Here is a 19,815-nt window from a genome sequence, read left to right as displayed (position 1 = left end):
TTTTTATTGGTAAATGCTGCCACCCCATGGATTCGTAGGATAAAAGAAAATCAAATAAGTGGAACTCTAAAGGGAGACATATTTTGTTCTTTGAAAAATTGGCATGAGTCTTATAGCTGGTTTTCTATAACAAAAACACCATTACAAGCACTGCTACTTTGTTAGGCAGTGCGACTTCTGACGGCGAGATCACGTGACTGGAGTATGTGGTTTCAATGTTACAATCAGCTGAGACAGGACTGCTACACGATAACTCTTTATGGGTGAAAAGACAATAGGTGAGATGGCGATTTCGATTTCCAAGTGCGTCTGCATACACGTACTGCCTGAATACTATGTCAACCTAGCCATACACGGGTTATACTTGTGTAGAAGGTCCGAGACGATGCGCAAAACCGGTGTATAACCACAACAAAATGGAGGCTTGTGTTTTGGGACGCTGCGCAGTTGACAGTTCTGCGCGCGAACGTTTGTTTACGGATGTTTGTTTACATGTTTAACATTGAATTGATTAAACGTTTTAAACGAATGTAATTGATCGTTAATAGTCTATCCACGGCGTTATTTTATGTAGCCTGGCTATATGTATATGGTCGACTTCCTGACATTTACAACAGACATGATGATAGGCTACATAACGGTATTATAGTTTTTTCTGACTTGATTCGTTTGTGAGTGTTTTCAGAATGACGGACACCGGTGATGGCGATTCCGTGGCTAACCCGGGAGCCTCAAATCCTAGACCGTCTTCCTTCGCACTCGGCAAGGGAGCCTTGGCCGGACGCATATCACTGAACTCGCCTCCTCCAGGCAGGCTCACCTCTCTGCGGTCCAGAGACCTCACACTAGGCGGCTTTAAAAAGGTCACCAGTCTCCTTGCTCTCCCTGAGCCTCTACTGGGAACATAGTCAAAAGCTAAATGGAAAAAGTAGCCTACTACAAATGTTATGTTAACACTTTATGATGTATGATGTGTAACGTCTCTAATGCAAAGCTATATGTGTACAAAGACATACTGTTGAACAACACATTCAAATCAGATTTATATTATTGCTTTCACAGAAAACCTTTGTGCCTAATGTCCATTCAGTCAGGAAAAGCAAAGATGAGTACGTAGGCTGTCTTAACTACTATACATAATGGTTCACCAAGCCAATACTGCTATGCCTGCCTGTATAACATGTCCCGTAATTTGTCCAAAGACTTAGAGAGGAGACACGCACACCACCTAAAAAGGAGAAGCGAGAGGACAGGCAGAGAGAATCCAGGCGGAGAAGAGAGCGACCTCAGGTCATACAGTCACACTCCATTTTTGAGCAAGGTCCTGCTGACACTATTAGGAAAACAGGTAAAACATTATTGCAAACCTTATCACAAATACACACATTTTCTCCTGTTGCTGAGTGTTAAAGTATGGCAGTCTTCACCAACACATTACTCTTTCTGTCTTATCCTACTCTCACCCAGGCAGCTGGGGCAACACAGACCTGAGTGATTGTGGACCCTCACTCGTGACAAAATGTGTAAAAAAGGAAAAGAAAGTGACACAGGAAGACGAAAGTGAGATTTTACAAAAACTACAACGCGATGATGTAAGTCTTTAGTCTCATAATAACAGATAAGCCCCTTACTACGGCATATTGTCATCATGTGCTGTGGAAATTATGGAAATAGTTAGGCTATGTTAAAACAATGTTATTACATACTTATTACTTGAATTGAAACAAAGTGTTATAAACACATGGAAGCTTGTATGCACAATAACATTTCTGCATCAATGTCTTTTTTCCCTAGTTTTTAGATGACCCTGGCCTTAAAAACGATGTGCGACAGAGGCCTATCCAGCTCCCACTGTATCAGTCAAGCAGTTTCCTACTGGAGTCCTCAGCCTCTTGTAAGTTAGTTCACTTGATAGCACAGCTTTGGCATGAAACAACACTTGGTTCCATCTGATTGTGTGGTCCAGTAAATCCAGTAAGAATGAAAGCTTTAACTTGACTCTACCAAGACCCGGGTTCGCATTTGATCCGTGGTCATTTCCTGATCTCACCCCCATCTCTCTCTCCCACTCACTTCCTGGCACCTCACAGCGCTATCTGAATAACGTTCAACAGCTCTGTACTCTGCATAAATATGTACAATGTGTTTTGAAAGGAGAGCTCAAAACACATCATGTAAATTATCCACTGCATGGTTTAAAGTTGTCCTTTTGTGGCAGAGATGAGACAACTTGAGTAAGTGTGAAACCCTTCAGAGGAAACTACTTTCATGCAATGCATGTTGCCATGCCTTTTTTCTTTTCAAACAGGCAAAGAGAAGACAGTTACAGAAAGTAGAGCCCCAGTGGGTCTGGGATGTGTGGGTCCTCAGCAGCCAGCAGTGGGGGAACTCTTTCAGAAGCTCAGCCTCTCTGACCAGGAGGAACTGCTCTTCATCCAGCTACCCGACACCATCCCAGGCCAACCAGCATCAACAAGCACTGAGACATCTGCTAAAAAGGACAACAAGCCTGATGATAAGAATCCCAGTAAATTAAAAACACAGGTAAAGTATGTTAGAGGGGTATTCCAAGGCTGTGGTTTGGTCACAACGTCAATTCAGAGAGGCCTAATGGTAAAGTCCTTAAAAGAAGAGCTGTATGGCATTGCTTTTGGAGAATGAAGGGCTCTTTTATTAGGTTTACCACTTAGTTATTTTATCCACGTATGTCACTGAACCATCTACAAATTGTATGCATGTTTAGAGTGTAAACATCTCTTGTCACAATCCGTTGCCATCCTCCTCAGGAGCCCACGGGAAAAGAGAGTGCACCTGTTCTAGCAGATTTCTCGGAAGGGCTGATTGGTAAACTGCAGATCCGGAAGTCTGGCAAAGTGCAGCTGGTGCTGGGGGACATCAAACTGGACGTGTCCGAGGGAGCAGCTTTCTCCTTCCTACAGGTACTCACCATCTGAGTGTCAAACACACACACACCTGTCAGCAGATATTAAAAGGGCCTTTCATCTAAGAAAGAGTGGTTTTAATCGACTAGAGATATATGACAATATAGTAAGAATGTGTGTCAAAAGAGTAGTATACATCGCACACTGGAGGGTATATTTTGCTGACTTTATTTGGCGTGAACAACGCGTTTCGCAAGTTGCTTCATCAGGTTCACGTTCACAGTCAATCTGACACCCACAGGTGAAATAGGTGGTAACATCATCACATGACCACACCTGACCCAGTGAAAGTACTCTACACTCTAACACACCAGAAATTGCAATCAATATCATCAATTCAATATCCTGCATATTTTAGCTTGCATATAGGCCTACATATACACAATCTATGTCATTTAAGCATATTTGTATCAAAAAACATACGGCATCAAAAATACAATAGATTTTTTCGGTCATTACCCATATCAACCAACAATTAATTTACATAGAAAAATACACTCTATACAAAAATATACTCTATTTACAAAAATATAATCTATTTACAAAAATATACTCTACATACACATCTTATCCCAAGAATACACTTAAATCCAGTACCTCATTTAGACCGTATGGTTCTACTGTGTTGAGTTCATCTATCAAAAAGGCCTCTCTCTGTAAAAGTTGTTTAATTAAATTACCTCCTCGTGGTTGAGGTTTGATCCTCTCAATACCTATAAACTTAAGGGTAGTGGCTGGTCCATGACTCTTATCTCTATAATGCCTTGCGATTGCATAATCAAAGTTACCATTTCTGATTGCTGCATGAATCGTTGGGACTTTGTTTTTGTAATCATTTTCGTCACTGCATATTCTTTTTAATCTTATAAACTGTCCATATGGAATGTTTTTAATGGTATGTTCAGGATGGTAACTTGATGCATGTAGGATAGTATTCCTATCAGTACTCTTTCTAAAGATCGACGTCTCTAATTGTCTGTTTGCATTGACAGTTATCTGTAGGTCAAGGAAATGTATTTTGTCACAACTATGTTCCATAGTGAAGCGCAAAGATGGATGAGTACCATTGATGTAATCATTACACTTCAACAATTGATCTTCAGAACCCATGAATATTACCAAAATGTCATCAATAAAACGCTTAAAAAACAGGATATTATCCTTAAATGGGTTGTTATTGAAAACATACCGGTCTTCCCACAAACCCATAAATAAATTGGCATAATTAGGAGCAAATGGAGAACCCATGCTTGTTCCTTGGGTCTGTAAAAAGTATTTATTATTAAACATGAAATAGTTGGACTTTAAAATGAACCTCGTCATCAACATCAGTAATTCGGTTGGAAAAGCATCATCATGTCTAGATGTGAGGTAAAAATGCATGGCCTCCAACCCACCCTCATGAGGGATGTTAGTATACAAGCTTTCAACATCAAAAGTTACAAGGAAAGACTTTTCTGGTACATATAAATCATCCAGCAGCTTCAAAACATCTCTGGTATCAGCAACGTAAGAAGGAAGAGTGCACTATTACCTTAAGAAAATGGTCCATAAATTGGGACAGGTGTTCAGACAGAGAATCTTTACTTGCTACTATAGGTCTCCCTGGGGGGTTTTCTAGTTTTTTATGGATTTTAGGTAGTAAGTAAAAGACAGGAGTAACCAGATGTTGAGTTTTTAAGAATTTATATTGACTTTTTGTTAACCATTTATTTTCTAGAGCATTAAGCAGCAGAGCATCCCTTTCCTTCATGTATTTCTCAACTGGGTTCTGTGGTAGTTAAAAACATAAAAAATGATGTTGTTTAATTGTCTCATTGCTTCAGTCATATAGTCTTTAGTATTTTGTATCACAATTGCCCCACCTTTATCTGCAAACTTTACAATAATGGTCATATTTCCTCTTAATAAGAATGTGTGTGTTCTATAATTTATATTTTTTGGACTGACTACAGTGCATTTCTTCTCAGATATGAGATTTTTGTTTCAAATAGCTAGTGTCACATTTGATACATGTATACACACATCTGACACAGAACAGGTGCATTTCCCCAAAACAAGGTTGAGCTACTGGTGGCCAAAACTACAAGCATTCTTTCTTTGTTAATATGGTGGTAAATCAATACCATTTCAGGACTTTTAAGTTTCAAGTTTCCCACACATGGACAAGCTTAACTTGTCAGGACTTTTCAAACTTGTCAGGACTTTTCAGACAAGTTTCCCACACATGGACAAGCTTAACTCCTTTTTTTCTCCATTTGAGTTCTCTTAGTCTTGGCCTAGTGTCAATTTTTACTAGGCTTAATCCATGTACAGAAACCTTACCCTGAATGTGTTGTTGCTAACACTGATCTCTTTGTCCACAGCAATTAGTGTCGGTGCGTCTCTCTGATGGCCTCACCGGTGACATGAGTGTGCTGGGTAACGTCCAACACAAGTTGGTGTGCTCTCCAGACTTCCAGACCCTCCTTCAGGGTGTCAAGCGACCTTCTGGCTCCTCCTCGGGAAAGTCCTGATCCTAATACAGCTTGCCGACCACACAGCTATTTTTAAACCTATTTCATGTAAATACACTATTTAAGGCTCATTTTTTGTACTCATGTGCTTGAATGTCTGTAAAAAAGATAATGGCATGTTATTTTTTTATTTAGAAAACATGTTTATTGAATAAAGATGTAGAATACAAAATCATGGTTCTACTTGATAAGCATGATAAGCAATAAGATTTGTTTACGTATGACAAACAAGGGGTCGTAACTCGTTTAAAGCTGGCTTCCTCAATGAAGCTTTTTCAAGTGAGGTTTGAATATTCAAGCTGAATCAGCTGATGACTAGAGCTTATTTCGACTTTCTGTGGCCTTTTGTTAATCAGCAGGTCAGTTCAGTGTTTCAGTCCTTCCATAGCAGAGTTCATTTTTTTTCAACAACTGGTTAAACATGGCCACAGACGATATCAAAACAAACAAGATGAATTATCACCGGCAACATCAAGCCTCCAAGTCTGCAAATTCAATGAACACCAAATTTTAGATGTTTTTAGTTTGAACTTGAAACATCACAACAACCATGAGGGCCAGAAATGAACCAAAACTGAATATAACAAATCATAAACTCACAGTTTTATGTGTGAACGATAGGGGGAGATTATTTCACAGTTTTGAGTAGTTTCATGCCTTCAACACTATGCGTATACAGCTCTAATGACACAACAGAGAACTCCCCTTCCTGCGACATGTTTTTATTCAGGACGGAGGGTCAGTTAACACTTTCGGGGGTTTCTAAATGGACACCCGAGCTCACGCCTTCTTTGTGGTTCTTACAGTCTTTTTTATCCCTTTTGTCGCGGTCATATTTTTCTTCGCTGGTGTCTTTTTGGCTGCCGTTTTTGACTTAGTGACTTTGGACTTGGCCGTCTTCTTGCCAGCCTTGGTGGTCAAGGTCCTCCTGGTGGTAATCTCCTTCCTCCTGATCAGGTCCTGCCTGCCAATATCCACCATGTGCTCCTCCCACGTCTTTATCTCATTCTTGTAACGCACTTTGTCGTCCTCTGCAAGCTGCAGGTACACCTGGAGAGGGGTGTTGAGAAGAGTGATTAGAGAGAGACTGCTCATCATTATGAATGATGAAAGGATCTCGGTGTGCTCGTTTGTTTCCGGCTCGTTTGTTTCAACCTGCCGCTATTATTAATGTAATTGTCTACACGGACCCGGTTGGGTGCTGCTCCTAGTGAATTAGTATGTTGTGATAAAGAAGGATTTGTGCGTGTGTTAAAATTATTTTTATTGGGCAAATGAGATATTCAGTATCGGAGTGAATATGTAAGGAGCAGAATATAACAGAAGATGCCATTACAACACAGTTAACGCTCCCCCGGAAATAAATGCGCTACCTGAGGAGCCGTTTGTGCACATAGAATATTGCACAAACAAGACAGTATCTAGCAAAATTGTCGGTTCATGTCAACTTGTTGCAATTAAGCAATGATTGTCTATTACTAAATAACTCTGGTTGAAGTATTTGTCATAGGAGAGGTAATGTTGTTAAGGTGAAACTTGACAGCCAGACTCACCTGCTTCTGTGTAATGTAAAGGTTTTTCCAGTCCTCCAACAGCGATTTCATCTTAGCCTGAGAACAAAAAGCATGTTACTTCCTTCGGGTATCAATGTATCAATGAACTAGGCACTCCTTAAAGTCTCAACAAGTCAATTGGGCCAACCTGACAACCTTACACTATCACAAATACATCTCCATAAGAAGTAACACATCAGTATCACACCACACATATTCATTTCATTAAATCCCATACTCTTGTCAGTTTACTTCCTGTTCAAATTATGTCCAACATAGAGCCCTCCTGAGGCGTTAGATCGAGGTAAACAGAGGACCACCTACAGGAAAACAACCATATTCATCATCTTGATGGGGTTTCAGACCATTACCTGCATTGTAACTCCCCGTGCCTCTTCAAAATGCTCCGCCATAAAAATGTTGAAGCCTGTTCTGGGTCGCTTGGGTTTCCCCAGGGTATTCAGCTCCTAGAGGCGAAGAGAAATTACAATCTCTCATAGGCAATCATAGTGGCCCTGTTTTCATATGTAAATAGTTCCTTTAGAGTCTCAGGCTTGTCTTTATAGCAGCTCCAGAGTTTCTTAAATTTCATATTACTATGTCCGCCCACTCGGCCTACACTGTGCAATGCTTTTGCTGTAAACCGGAGTGTCACACAAATAGTATTTCAGAATTCCACACGATAGGCTCCATGTAGTGAAGGTAAGTTTCTGGTTTTGTTGTTTGATTGTTACTAGCTATAGCCATGCCAGTTCATAATGACGCATTACCTAGTATTTTGTACACATACTAAAGTTGTAGTAATAGAGCGTGACAGATAAGAGGTTGGGGTGGGGACTCACCCTCTTCTTCCTGATGGCTTTTCTTTTAGCCCTTTTCTGTCTCTTCTCTTCCACCATGGCTGCAGACTGTGCGGGCGTCAGCTGGGCCTGGTACCTCTCCATGATCGTCTTATACTGGTTCCGCTCAGACAGAGCTGCCTGCTCAAAGGGCTACGAGACAAACATTTACAGAGGACAATGTTAAGAATGTTCTGTAGCGCATAGTAATAATAGGACTTGGGTAATAATACAGAAAAACACACGTTGATCAGTAAACAATACAGTAGACATTTTGTGCAGATGTGAGGAGATTTTGTTCCTCAATAGTGATCAATAGTGAATGTCAAAATGATGTTCTAGTGGTGGTGTAGACAGACAGGCGTGGATAAATGCAAGGACTAAATAGGCTGCAGACTAGGGGCCTCATATAAACAACAGATGTTAAGCCAAAGCACTTAAAAATTAGACAAGTGATTTACTACTAAAAATAAAAAATAATAAAAAAAATATCAGATAAAAAGCATAAAAGGAATAAATTATGAGAAACAAAATAATATACAATATTAAAGCCTAAGGCAAATCAAATATTAATAAAGTTGAGAAAACAAAATGCAAATGAATAATAAATAGATTTAACACTGTCAACGGTGGAGGATTTAATATGGGATTATGGAAAATTATTCAAGAGCCGAGATGCAACAACAGAAAAGGCCCAGTCCCCTTTGGATTTGAGGTGTGAGAAGAGGACCAGAGTTTACGTTAGCCGGCACCAGAGTGCGCAACTTCACTGAATGAACGTACAGTACCCTTCTCCGCTGCTTGTACAAAGCTGCTCTTAAACAAACAGCTGGTGCCGACTACGCTTAATACACTGCATTGTTGAAATATATAGTTTGTGATTTAGTGCCGTTTAAATGTATAAGCAATTAAATGACTATTTAAAACATATGTCCGGCAGTATGTCTGGTATTCTAGAATATTACCAGACATTTTGTTTGGTTAAAAAAAAAGTCTAGCGTAACCTCTGAGGGGGAAAGAGTAGTTTCTGACTTCTGTCATTGCTAGCAAGATAGATAGCTGCTATATGATCTGACTGAAAACAGATTTATCATACATGACTATTAAAGAGTTGTTTGTTGTTCTGTAAGAATGTTGTCTTATGTGGGCTAACGGTGTTGTCTTATGCAAGTATTTGGTTGTTCAGTTATTTCTATTTAAGGATGGTGCTTCAGTTAAATTGTTGACACACAGTAAGAGGGCCCACAGAAAAGGTAGACATGAGGCCCATGACCCAATCTGCCTATGTAGATGCACACTTTGCATTTCACTACTCTAAGAGAAGTGAAACACATTGTTTTAATCTATGTTGCCAAAATTTGTTTGTTTATCTCCAACGTAAGACTCCAAAGAATACAAGACAACTTACTCGTTTTTGCTCAGGTGTTAGCACTCTCCATCGCTCCGCAATCTGTTTGATAACTTCAACAGCTTTGACATCTGAAATCAGCAAAGTTGTGCATGTCTTACAAGGACGAGATCTGGCAACCAACCTTGATTTTCCACATTTCACTGCAATCCTCTATAAATGTTCTACATCCAAAATACTCCTGTATTATTATTCAAAGAGCATTTATTACAAAGGGTTGAAATGGTAACGCATTTTTTTAATGACACCTATACTTTTTGTAGTGTTGTAAGACAAGTCAGTATTTCTTGAACCTTGGTGACTATATGCATATTACTCTAAGCATTGAGCAATGTAACTACTATAATCCAAACATCACACAAATTCCCACACCTTTCTAGGTCTGGAAAATAGTTATTCATAATTGCACTTTCACAGACCTGCGCACGCTCCCTGTACACAACAAGCGACATGGTTTTACCTGGATTTTGTGTAATGACTTGCAGCCGCTGCTCTTTCACAAATCGCATGTACCCTGTGAGTGGTCTTTTGGGTGGACCCCCAGCAGTCGTGCTAAAAGGCGTAGCTGCTGTTATCGCACATGTGCACCTGAAAAACAACACACAAATTCATCTGGCAGCCTACACGTCTAAACCTCAACACATTCCTTGAGCTTAATCAAGCGTGACATACAAAGCATTAGCTACTGCAAAATACTATATTTATATTGTCAATAAATTCTGAATTCAAGGACTGAAAACGAGAGAGGGCAGATAGACAAAGTGCACTGCAGAATGTCTCGGGCTAACGCCAGCCACACTAACGTTAGCATGTCAAGTTCACACATTTCATGAGAGCACTAACGTTAGCCATATTCACTTGACAAATACCGCAAAGTCAAGTTAAAGCTTGCTATATAATAGCAAAGGGATGAGCTGGAATAACAAAGACAACAGTATCAATCTCCCGGACATAAGATTACCTAGTAACCTCCTAACTTTTAACCTTCTTAGCTAGGTAGCTAACTTACCTTGCAAGAGATGCAGTTGAGAACAGACCAAACGATTTTGTCAAAATGTTGATGCCAGCTGTCATTATGCTTAGGGGAGCCATGTCAGTAGATAACGCAAGACACCTCAATGCAAACGGAAAAAACAATACAAAAACAGAAATCAAACTTTATCTAGACTGTTATGATTTTGCGTTAGGCCACCCATGCACGCACAGACAAGGCGCCTTAGAAGCACGATTGCATTATGGGAAATGTTCATTTTAGCGTAATAGTTTGTCATTCACAACTGTACTTTCGCTATCTGGAAGCATTTTCGAAGTCCAGTGCATTTTTATTTTGTAATTCCATGGACAGGCTTTAATTTCAAGTCGTTGTTCCTTTTAACAGAAACAATCGACGAATAGAGAAATTATAGATATGACATTTTCTTGTTAAGTTTAATTTGTGTTTGGAAAGAGAATAAAATGAGAAGATGACTTTTATTTTGAAACATTCAGTTAGCAGAAGCTAGCCTGCGTTGAAGTATCTCCGTGCTCCGTGTTCTACTAGCCTATCAGTATCCACTGTTCACTGGTTCCTCAGACACTCAGGGATACAGAAAGTATTGTGCACCTTTCAAGCAATAAGATCTAATACCCATCGACAGGATTGAAAGACAGTACAATAACGATACCATGGCTCTAAAAAGAATACAAAAGGTACGTAATAAACTGGTTAATACAGACATTAAAAAGTCAGATCATAGATAGCTGAATACTCTTCCCTAGCTAGGGCTAGGTAACTATAACGTCAGTTAACCAGATGAACCTTGTTGGACATCTGCGTACGTTGTGATTTTATGTGATTGTTATTACCAAACTACGCAAGTCTTAATATATCTAGACTTTAATGAACTCCAGTTGGATTATTTACCTTTAATATTTAACTTTGAAATGCTAATGGTAGCTAGCTACAGTTAACAGTGAACGGTGAAAGGGCTAATGTTAGCTCGTCGTTGTAGCGTAATTCCGTGGCTGTTATCTTTAGAATTTCTAGCTTCTATAATATCATTGTTGTAGAGAAAGATTGTAAAGATATTTGCAGTGGCATGAATATTTGCCCGTTACTAGGTAAGTCGTAGTCTACAACAACTAACGCTAGCTTTTCGAACTATTGTTTTCTAGCTTATACAAATGTAACGTTAACATTAACGTTACGACTGACCAGAGTGAAGTGATGGCTAAGTTAGCTATCGATGCTTTATGTGGGCATTGTCACACTTTGTCTGTTAACACTTGTACAGTTAAAATACGGCTTGTGCGGTGTTTTATATGTATGGTTGTATGGGAAATCCATTCTGTTGTTTTAACAATAGATCTTAGTGTAGAGCTAGATGTTAGTTTTGGCTGGCTAGTTAAGATTTTCGCTAGTAGTCACTAGTTAGCTACTAGGGATGCACTGGCAGCGAACGTTAGCTAAACAACAAGAAGTTGACATTTAATGGTTCGCTATTCATGTTCATTCAGTTCCTGATTTGAGTTGGCAGTGAACAATTAATACAAGGCTGTCGCACCTGTACAATTTTAGGAATTGACACTTGACCTAGATCGTTAGATACCTCGGTAAGGTTTAGAAATTCTCAGGTTTAGCAAGCTAATGCGAACGTTAGCAATCTGATGGGAACACTATGGTCAGTTAGCTTACAATAAAGCAAACGAATAGTCACGTCCATCTTTGTTGAACTACCCTGAATGGTGAGCCCAAAAACATTCTGGAAAGAATAATACGCATAGCTAGCTCGTTAAACGTTTGTCCTCTGTGTTGTGGTCTATTGCTGTGTCGCATTGTGTTAATTTTGCACATTGTTCACTTTGTTTGGCGAATCACTGCTTAGCTAGCAAGTCAGCTAGTTAGATTTCACTTGCCAATGTGTTTGAACTAGCTAACAGAACAGGCCTTACAGGCCGATTGTGGTCAATATGTTGCATACACCTACATAAGTACAGTTCCGCAGCTGTATCAAAGTGACCAGAGTAATGTACAAACTATCTAGTGGTAGGAAGTATGAAGGTTTTTTTCAGGGTTGCAGCTTCAAAACGGCTCACTAGCTTCATGAGTAAATGTGGAATCGTATAGTTCTACTTAACTTGTTGAACCTGCTCTGTGCTTGATAATCACTTTTGATTTCAAAGAGGAAACATACCAGCATAAATGTAGAATTACTCGAATGAGATGTAAGTATTCTGTGATCCTGCTGTCAGAGCAGGACGATGAAGATGATTGTTGAAAACTGAAAAACGTTCAGAGATGTGCTGCATTGGTCCAGTCCTTTTTGACTGCAACCATATAAACCACTGGATACATTAAGATTAGAATCCTCTATTGTGCTCTTTGAGAAGGAAGCCTTTGTCATTGAACAATACTAGGGCAATGGACTTTTTGTCACATCCATAACGCTAGTGAAATGCCTTGGCATTTGTATGACGTGCATGATCACATTCATTTTTTTGTGCATTTTTTCTCATGTACATTCTTCAGCCAAAAATAGCAAATGCTCAAATTTCATGTAATCATTGACATCATACCATACCATCACATTTTATTGGCGTTATGGATGTTACAAAAAACATAATTTTCCATGGAATTGCCCACTAATGACAGCCTGCATTTGTCACAACTTAATTTTGTGGAATGCTCTCCCTTGTGAAAGGTGAATTCAGACTAATTTATATTTCTGAGTCATTTAAACCTCTTCTGCTTTTGTCTAATTCTCTTGTAGGAGCTCCACGATCTTCAAAGGGACCCCCCTGCCCAGTGTTCGGCTGGACCTGTTGGAGAGGACAGTATGTACAGAAGCTGCCTTGTGGTCCTCTGGTCATGTTTTCTGTTTGTGAATTTTTGGTTTCTTTTGTATGTCTTTCCTCTCTTTCTTTGTTTATTCAGGAATATTTTCTCTTGTTTTTGCAGTGTTCCACTGGCAAGCTACAATCATGGGCCCTGTGAGTACTCTTGGGCTAAGCCTTCAGAGTTTGGTTGCTTCTTTTCACTACAGCACTTTAGTTTGTATACACATATTTATACCTTTAGTTAGCGCAACATATAGGGCTGACAAAATGAAATGTGTACATTATTATATTCACACACTTTTTTTAAAATTTTATTTTATTGCAGAGTGACAGTCCATACCAAGGAGGTGTCTTCTTTCTCACAATTCACTTTCCTACAGATTATCCTTTCAAACCACCAAAGGTAATTACCATTTGCACCTATTATTTGTAATCATCGTTATGTCATGAATGAATGAATGAATGAATGAATGAATCAATCAATCCATTTTATTCAAATAAAGGAAAATCTCACTTTGAACCATGCAGCATTCATTAGTGTGAAGAACAGGCACCCAAGAATTTTGAAAGGTTGGCTCAGAAAGAGTGTAGTTTGATGATGCAAATTAGATATTATTGTCTACATCACATTGAGCATATCTCAGTCAGATTAAAAATAAGAACAGTTGGCTGACTGCAGATTCCTGCCCCTATAGTTTTTCTTTTGAGGTGTGTGTGTAGGGGAATCTGATCCACATCTGGATCATGTAGGATGACTAAGATATGGTGACCCTCCAGCTTGCATGACAATTTGCACACACACACCCTCACTTACGCCTGCACTACTCCACTTGCACACTTGCACACTTTACAACTTGGTGTTGTTGTCCTGAAAACACAACACTTCTGCTGCTCTTACATAACTTGCACCACTATGCCACTTTCTTTATTACTTAGGTCAAACAGAACTACCCAAGCCTTTTATTGGCCTTACTTTGCACTAGTATTTTATTGACTGTCCATGCACAATTTCAACCAAATTTTGCTGCTCTTATTTTTTCATTATTATATGTGCCCTCTTATTTACTTATTTACTTACTTTTTTGTTTACTTGAATGTTATGTTTGTCTGTGGACTTAAATTGGTAAAATATGTCTTGTCTTCACCGTGGGATAGTGAGAAACGTAATTTCGATCTCTTTGTATGTCTGGAACATGTGAAGAAATTGACAATAAAGCTGACTTTGACTTTGACTGACCCCCCCCCCCCCCCCCCCCTCTCACACATGCACACACACACACACACATTTTAATTCTTTATTTGGATTGGCAAGTAGGATAAGTATCATGACGAGATCCACATTTTGCTGAAAAGGAGTATCTAATAACCGTTAACAAGTTTAATGCCATGATGTGCACATAAAGGTCACACCTGTGTTTACACATGAAGAGGCTACCAATTACAGCTGACACAAAACAGTACTTTGTCAGTACTATTTTTTTTTTTTTTTTTTTTACTTTTTCTTGGAGAGTCCACAAATTTGTAGGCCACACACATACATTTTATGTACATGGCCCAGACTACCAAAGATTAAGACAATGGTATTACATTTATTATTTATTATTATGTATCTACAGTTATTTATGGCATTATTCAGGGGTTGATATTTTAACAGATTTGAGGCATAGCAGGTGTCCATGTAGGCATCAAAAGAACAGCCAATTTCTAGAACTATAACAGATTTGTTGGTTTCATTAATAATACTAAATCATATACACACACACACACACAAACCTAATAGCAATACCCTCTACTGGTAGATCACCAATGCTTTGGTCAGTATAAGAAACTGTGGTGGTGGGAACTGAATACTAATTGTAAAAAGCAGATAACAAATTAATTGTATCATACATAGTGGTAGGCTATTGTAGGAAAGATGTGCATTCATTTGTTTAGCAGATATTTTATCCAAAATTAACGATATACATTTTCATAAGTTTGTGTGCTCTGTATGGGTATTGGGTATACTGAGGGTATGCGGTATTGCGCCCATAAAAGTCATATTTCATCTTAACATATTCTTTTTTTTTTTTTTTTTTTACACTGAATCATTTTGAGAACTGCAAGTAAATTTTCTGTGATTTTACAACCTGATGTTAAATGCAGCCTCCTCTCCTCTGACCACAAAAGTTGTAATTCATCTAATGCGCTCATCTCTCCCAGGTTGCTTTCACCACAAAAATATATCACCCAAACATCAACAGTAATGGCAGTATCTGTTTGGATATCTTACGATCACAGTGGTCTCCTGCTCTAACGGTATCAAAAGGTAAGGATGTAAACATATCACAACGCATATGTCTGCACTTAAATATTCCATTGGTAAACAGACAGTGATGAAAATGGTTAGGAAAAAGTACAAGTAGATGAATGAATTAATATTCTGAATTAAATATTATGTGCTCAATACTGTTTTTATTGTCACATTTAACTCCATTATTTTACAAGGGCTTGGATTTTTTTTTTTTGTCACCTTGTTGTTATGCTTTTTCAGTTTAGCATTTCTGGACAGAATGACTAATGGATAGATGTGACTGGTCCTTTCTGAAACTAGTCCCCACCCCCCCACCCCCTTGGTTACAGAGTGCACCGGGGTGGGAATCACCTTTACAGCTAAACTAAGTTCCCTTGATTAGCGTGTAGGGTATAATACCGCACTCAGCTTTGGGATGAACTTCACTTTCCCTAGCGGAAACAGGTTCTGACATAACCATGGATTTGTTTACAGGTGTACTCACATTTGTATGAAGCCCATGACCTTTACAGTTATTCATTTGGCAGACGCGTTTATCCAAAGCGACTTACAGCAATAGAATAACATTTAAGCTACAGCTACAGCAATAGAATAACATTTAAGCTACAGCAATAGAATAACATTTAAGCTACAGTGCGGAGAAGACTAAAGCTAGGAATTACCACTGCATCTGTCAATACTAGTACTAGAGGATATGACGCACACCCTCAACAAGTCACCATCGGGACCATCGGGAAAGGGTCGTTGTCAGATAACTGATAGATCTCATAGATGCGTGTGTTTTATTTATGCACAAGTGGCAGATCAAATAGGACTTTGGCACACCTGCCTACCCACCCATCCACCTAATGTCAATTGATTTCGCTACTCCTTGTCTGATTGTCTGTTATCCTTGACTGTGTTGCAGTTCTGTTGTCCATATGTTCTTTGCTTTGTGACCCAAACCCTGATGATCCTTTAGTGCCAGACATTGCACACATCTACAAATCAGACAAAGAAAAGTGAGTATGTCTTCATGGAAGTATGCTATTAATCATGGTGACCATACACCCAATATGCAATTTAATTACCGCATAAGGTGTGTAAGCGATACCGTGTATACCAGTCCTGTAAGGCACAATTAATTTGTTGTTGTCCAGCCATAATTGAACACAAGTTGGACATAAGGCCTGAATAGTTTAAGTTGTAAGTGCGTTTTGTATTGTAAAATTAAGGTGCTGGAATGAAATTAGCTGGACATGCCATCAAGGAGGTTTTTGTCCTTTTGTCCATTTACTATATAATCTTAATGATATGAGATCCATGGAATGTGATTAATCAGCATGGTAAAATAAAGCATAAAGGTCAAAAGTGCACCCAGCATGCTAACTTAAGTGTGGGCAAAGGTGTGTTTTTTTTATGAGAAGATTCATTTGAAGGTAATACTCTGCTTATCAAAACGTAGCACTTCCTTAATAATGTTCTTTGTTATTTATTTATTTCAGATACAACAGACTAGCAAGAGAGTGGACCCAAAAGTATGCAATGTGAAACAACAACAAAACAAACCTTTACAGAACTGGCCATTTTTGAGTCACAAACCACTGTAAATTCCTAGTATCTTAAGAAAAAAAAAAAAATAAACTTAGACGATATTATTAAAACACATCATACTGTTAACATTTACCAACTGACATGACCATTTCTAGAGCATAGGAGTTAGGTTTTACGGGTGGAGCACGGACCATAACGGAGGCAGTTTTTGTGGACATGCACATCGTGTGCATTTCACTCCCCTTTCCACCCTTTTTTGGGCACTTTTTCTCTTTTTTTTTCTTCTTCATTTTGTAAATCTTATTTAAGAGAATTGAGACATGGCGTTTTGGTGAGGTGACCAAGTAAAGAGGGAAATTAAGGACTTAAAAATATTGTATTTTTCATTTTTTGTTTTGTTTTTAGTTGATCTTCATTTTCATTTAGAGATTTTTATTGTATAGTGTAAAGACTATACTGAATCTATTTTTATTATTTTGCATTAAATATCGATTTTAAAACTTGTGGTCTTTTTTGTCTTTCCTGCAAAAAATAAGTGTATGTATTTCTCCCAAACTGACCTAACCTCAACACCACTTTATGACCCTATATTATTCTGTATGTATAGAGGTCCTATATGTGTACTGTATCGGAAGGCCCCCTATTACCACCAGTCCCGTGTTTCCGTCCTCTTGTGTGTATGTGTCACTTACTATTCATTTCTATACAAATGGATACAAGGCGGATTCCTAAAGAAACGCACCCACACCATTGGTGTATGTAAATAAGCTGTGTACCAAAAATTACATTTTACCGTGACTCGAAGAGCTGTAAACAGTGTTGTAAGGCTGCGTGTACAAATCTGCTTGGAGTTCCAGTGAAATTTTGAAGTAGTGACGAGAATTCTTGGTCTAACCGTTCATGTGCTGTGTGAAAGGGTGGAAGTAGACGACCCACCAGGCCAGCACTATCCTCCGAGTGTGGTAAACAAAATTGGACATTTCAGGCAGTAAAATCCCCGGTAAGAACCAAACCAGTTTTGTTCAAATCTACACACATATGGCTACTGAAATGTAAGGTTCATTTATCAAATGCTATTTTGAAGTATTAAAAAACATTTTAGAATTTTCTAACGAAATGGGGGATAATTGGAGGTGTTATATGATGTTTAAATGAGCTGGGTTCTGGTTGAAGCTTCTTTATTTGTACCCATAGATAAATAACACAGGCACTTGACACACATTATCCATATTCTTGACCTAACAACCCATGTCCAGGTTTATTATCAACTTTTAGACCCATATTTATCCTACAGAACAATTTAATGCCCGCCCTCACTGTACTCAAACATAGTTTGAAGTATGTGTCTAGCAAATGCCATATATGCACAGTCCTCAAAGCATTTTTTCTTTATAACAGCCCAACATCGTACAACTCTGTCAGAGATGTGAAGTAGGTGGATTAGTCCACTGGGGGGCAGCACTATATAACTATAGTGGACTTTCAACCTGTTAATGTCAGAAGTACTTCAGATGGTATGACTCACCCAACACAATCTGGACTCCTTTTAATTATTCAGATTCTCCAGCCCCTGCCTTTGGTTGCGTAGTAAAGGTGTATTAATGAGTGATTCAGGTATAAAGGCAGAATAATTTATTATGAACAGAATAGATGCCATGATTCACTTGTTAACAACAGACAATTACAAGTTAGTATTTTACTGTCATTCACAACTAACACATTTGCATTTTGAAATGTGCGTAACGGATTTGCTTACCTTTGCTTTTACGGGTTGGCTATTTACAAGTGAAAAATAGGCTACTCTGTGCATGGCTTCTCCTGTATATGGACTGTAAGCCTGTGACACTGACTGTTTTGGAAGAGTGAATATTGTAATATTGCCAACATGCATAATGTATCAGGGTTATGTTTGACAGTTATGCATGCTGGCTATAATTTGGCGGGTACAAGACTATCCATTATAAAGTGATTGGTAAGACAGGTCCCACAGGGATGCTTTTATCCATCACCATTTTATCCATGTCATACACACTGCAAGACTAACAGGTACACATAGAAAATAGAGGATTGCATGGCTTATACAGGAAACAAGACATGGTGCTAGAAAAACACGATGTGAAAATGAAACACCAGCATACACCAGAAAGATTGCAGACAAACAACCACACAAAGGAGTTGTAAACATCTCGCAGTAATGCACCTGCGCCTTGAGTGAGGCCAGTAGCTCTGTACATAGACAGTGAGGATGCCATTTAGAGTTGGCCTTTATAAAGACCCCCACTCCATTTGACACGATCAAAGACACCCAGTGTGGTGAGCAGCGCTGAGCCAAAGAAGCTCCTTCAGATGGTGCACTCCAGTGCCCTTATTAAGAAACAGTTTTCCATACCGAAAATAGGCACCTGTGTGTAATCATATGCCCAAGTAGCTTGTTTACATTTCAGGTTGACCGTGTTTTTTTTTTTGTTTTTTTTTTTAATGATCCACATCCCCTATTTTTATCAGAGCCGGACAGTAAAGGAGTACATTTACTTGAGTACAGTACTTGAGTACAATTTTGAGGGATCTTGGAATTTGGACACCCTCAATTTGTTGCTCAAAATTTTCCAGCAGCGGTGCTGTTGATCATTGGAAGCCCCCCCCCCCCCCAAAAAAAAAAGAGAAAAATAAAAAAAAAATGATTCCTGAAATGGTGACTTCTGGTGGATTTTGTGAAAGAAATGGACAGATTGAGTTACAAATTATGACATAACCATCAACACAAGCATTTACAAAGCATGATTATTGCAGTACTTGAACAGGATTATTCATGTTTTTCTTTCACCTTTTTCATTTACATTATTAGTAATTAGCCACTGTACAACGGTACACTGTAGGCCACTGTACAAACTATTACTATTTAGAATATACAGTGC

General features: G+C 38.7%; 3 protein-coding genes across 5 annotated transcripts; 2 read left to right on the top strand and 1 right to left on the bottom strand.

Moving 5' to 3' along the window:
• Positions 1-113: 113 nt before the first annotated feature.
• Positions 114-5,630, top strand: zgc:171971 (uncharacterized protein LOC569690 homolog). 3 transcript variants are annotated; one of them, XM_042082132.1, is made up of 9 exons: positions 114-278; positions 686-863; positions 1,063-1,109; positions 1,203-1,348; positions 1,468-1,592; positions 1,795-1,894; positions 2,309-2,544; positions 2,787-2,939; positions 5,309-5,630. In XM_042082132.1, exons 2-9 carry the CDS (start codon positions 687-689, stop codon positions 5,456-5,458), a joined length of 1,134 nt encoding a protein of 377 aa, XP_041938066.1. In that variant the 5' UTR covers positions 114-278; position 686; the 3' UTR covers positions 5,459-5,630. The 3 variants fall into 3 exon arrangements, with proteins under 3 accessions (XP_041938066.1, XP_041938068.1, XP_041938067.1); XM_042082134.1 differs by having other exon boundaries at positions 677-863; XM_042082133.1 differs by lacking the exon at positions 114-278 and having other exon boundaries at positions 289-863.
• A 534-nt stretch (positions 5,631-6,164) lies between these two features.
• On the bottom strand, positions 6,165-10,483 carry tfam (transcription factor A, mitochondrial). The gene is made up of 7 exons (XM_042082135.1): positions 10,268-10,483; positions 9,719-9,846; positions 9,259-9,329; positions 7,854-8,003; positions 7,383-7,478; positions 7,012-7,068; positions 6,165-6,508 (listed from the first exon to the last, which is right to left on the bottom strand). The coding sequence occupies exons 1-7, from the start codon at positions 10,348-10,350 to the stop codon at positions 6,239-6,241; spliced, it is 855 nt and encodes a 284-aa protein (XP_041938069.1). The 5' UTR covers positions 10,351-10,483; the 3' UTR covers positions 6,165-6,238.
• A 256-nt stretch (positions 10,484-10,739) lies between these two features.
• Positions 10,740-17,400, top strand: ube2d1b (ubiquitin-conjugating enzyme E2D 1b). Its single transcript, XM_042082136.1, has 7 exons — positions 10,740-10,947; positions 13,008-13,071; positions 13,196-13,227; positions 13,400-13,477; positions 15,277-15,382; positions 16,275-16,368; positions 16,852-17,400. The coding sequence occupies exons 1-7, from the start codon at positions 10,924-10,926 to the stop codon at positions 16,895-16,897; spliced, it is 444 nt and encodes a 147-aa protein (XP_041938070.1). The 5' UTR covers positions 10,740-10,923; the 3' UTR covers positions 16,898-17,400.
• The last annotated feature ends 2,415 nt before the right edge of the window (positions 17,401-19,815 follow it).

This window comes from Alosa sapidissima, chromosome 24 (genome assembly GCF_018492685.1).
Source record: "Alosa sapidissima isolate fAloSap1 chromosome 24, fAloSap1.pri, whole genome shotgun sequence".
Taxonomy (NCBI): Eukaryota; Metazoa; Chordata; class Actinopteri; order Clupeiformes; family Clupeidae; genus Alosa; species Alosa sapidissima.
Note: the sequence above shows the minus strand (reverse complement) of the source record. Positions and strands in the feature narration are given on the sequence as shown.